Source organism: Austrofundulus limnaeus, unplaced genomic scaffold (assembly GCF_001266775.1).
Source record: "Austrofundulus limnaeus strain Quisiro unplaced genomic scaffold, Austrofundulus_limnaeus-1.0 Scaffold181, whole genome shotgun sequence".
NCBI classification, from domain to species: domain Eukaryota; kingdom Metazoa; phylum Chordata; class Actinopteri; order Cyprinodontiformes; family Rivulidae; genus Austrofundulus; species Austrofundulus limnaeus.
The window spans coordinates 938425-939819 of NW_013952583.1; the positions used below are offsets into that span (position 1 = coordinate 938425).

General features: G+C 39.5%; 1 protein-coding gene across 1 annotated transcript in view; it reads left to right on the plus strand.

Annotated features, from left to right (window-relative positions):
- Window positions 1-476: 476 nt before the first annotated feature.
- Window positions 477-1395, plus strand: part of pacc1 (proton activated chloride channel 1) — a gene marked incomplete at its 5' end in the record, with an annotated part of 6314 nt that continues 5395 nt past the window's right edge. The window contains 2 exon segments of the mRNA XM_014018043.1: window positions 477-594; window positions 764-973. Coding sequence (XP_013873497.1) covers window positions 793-973 — 181 coding nt within the window.

Below are 1395 nucleotides of genomic sequence, written 5' to 3' on the forward strand. Positions count from 1 at the left end.
TGTGTGTGTGTGTGTGTGTGTGTGTGTGTGTGTGTGTGTGAATTTTCACAATAGCATGAAATTTATGTATGTTGTGTAAAAGTACTGACAAATGTCAGTAGTTATGCTGATAGTGGTAGGTCGAAGCTGTTGCCCCATTATTTCCACTCCACATCTGGCATCTGRTGGTAACAACTTTCATCGGTGGGGTGGGGTGTGGGGATTTCGGTAGGGGGAACTCTGTTTGGCAGTGGCCATGTTGGATAGTTGGCAACCTAATTGATGYAGCCACACTTTAATGGAAACCAGTACTTCAGTTATCCATCTGAAGATGGGTGAATAGCCAGACGGAGGGCATTTCYTTTAAGGAAAGAGACACATTGTTGCTCCAACCTTAAACTTCAACAGGTTGATTTTTGATGTTTCAAAAACAATTTGCTGTGTGTTTACTTAAATAAATAATTGTTTTATTAAATGACTCTTGTTTTACTGAACAGTTCAATGGCGATGATGATGATGATGATGACAGTGACGGTAACACTCAGTCTCAGGGTTTTTTTGATGACATTGATGAAGACCTGGAACCTGAGGAGCCCAACGGCAGCATCACACCAGGTAATGAGCGCAATATAACAACTTTATATTGAATTTGTCTCTCTTGGTTCTGAGTTCATAAAGACCCAAAGCCAACAGGACTTAGACTTACAGGGTAACAGCTTATACAAGCTGGCTAAAAATGTTCCTCCCTGTTTTCTCTCTAAACCCACCTGCTTTCTCCTTACAGAGGATGAGGTTAGGGGGAACAGTCCTCCAATGAGGTTCAATAAAGCCTGCGTGAAAAACGTCTTCACTGTGCTGCTCATCTTCATCTACCTGCTGCTGACCACCGTGGCCATCTTCCTGGCCTACCAGACCATCTCAGACTTTTTGGAGAAACTCAGTCAGCCGGTCATGTCTGTCACCTACGAAGAAGTTGAGTCATTTTCACACCCAGGTTTGTAGAAATAAAGCAAAAAAAATAAATAATCCAAATGTAAAACTCGTGTGTGAAACATGCAGACTTGGTCAAATAAAGACTCGGTCATTCATTGTTATCAGATACACACTTTACTCTAACATCTTCTATATAAAGTGGCAAGAAACTGAAAACCTGATGTGACACAGGATGGAAATAACCAAGAAGAACCAGATACATTCTTTCCTACTAAAAATGTTATAGTATGTGTCACTGTGTCCTTGGTTCATTCAATATTGCCATTCATATCAGGGTTCCTGCAGATTCATAAAAAACATTGAAATGCATTGAATTCATCAATCCAAAAATAAGACCTTAATTAGCCTTAAAATGTCTTAAATCAATCTTTCAGAGGTCTTAAAAAACACATTGTAGCTAAATAGGATTATTGTAATTCATCT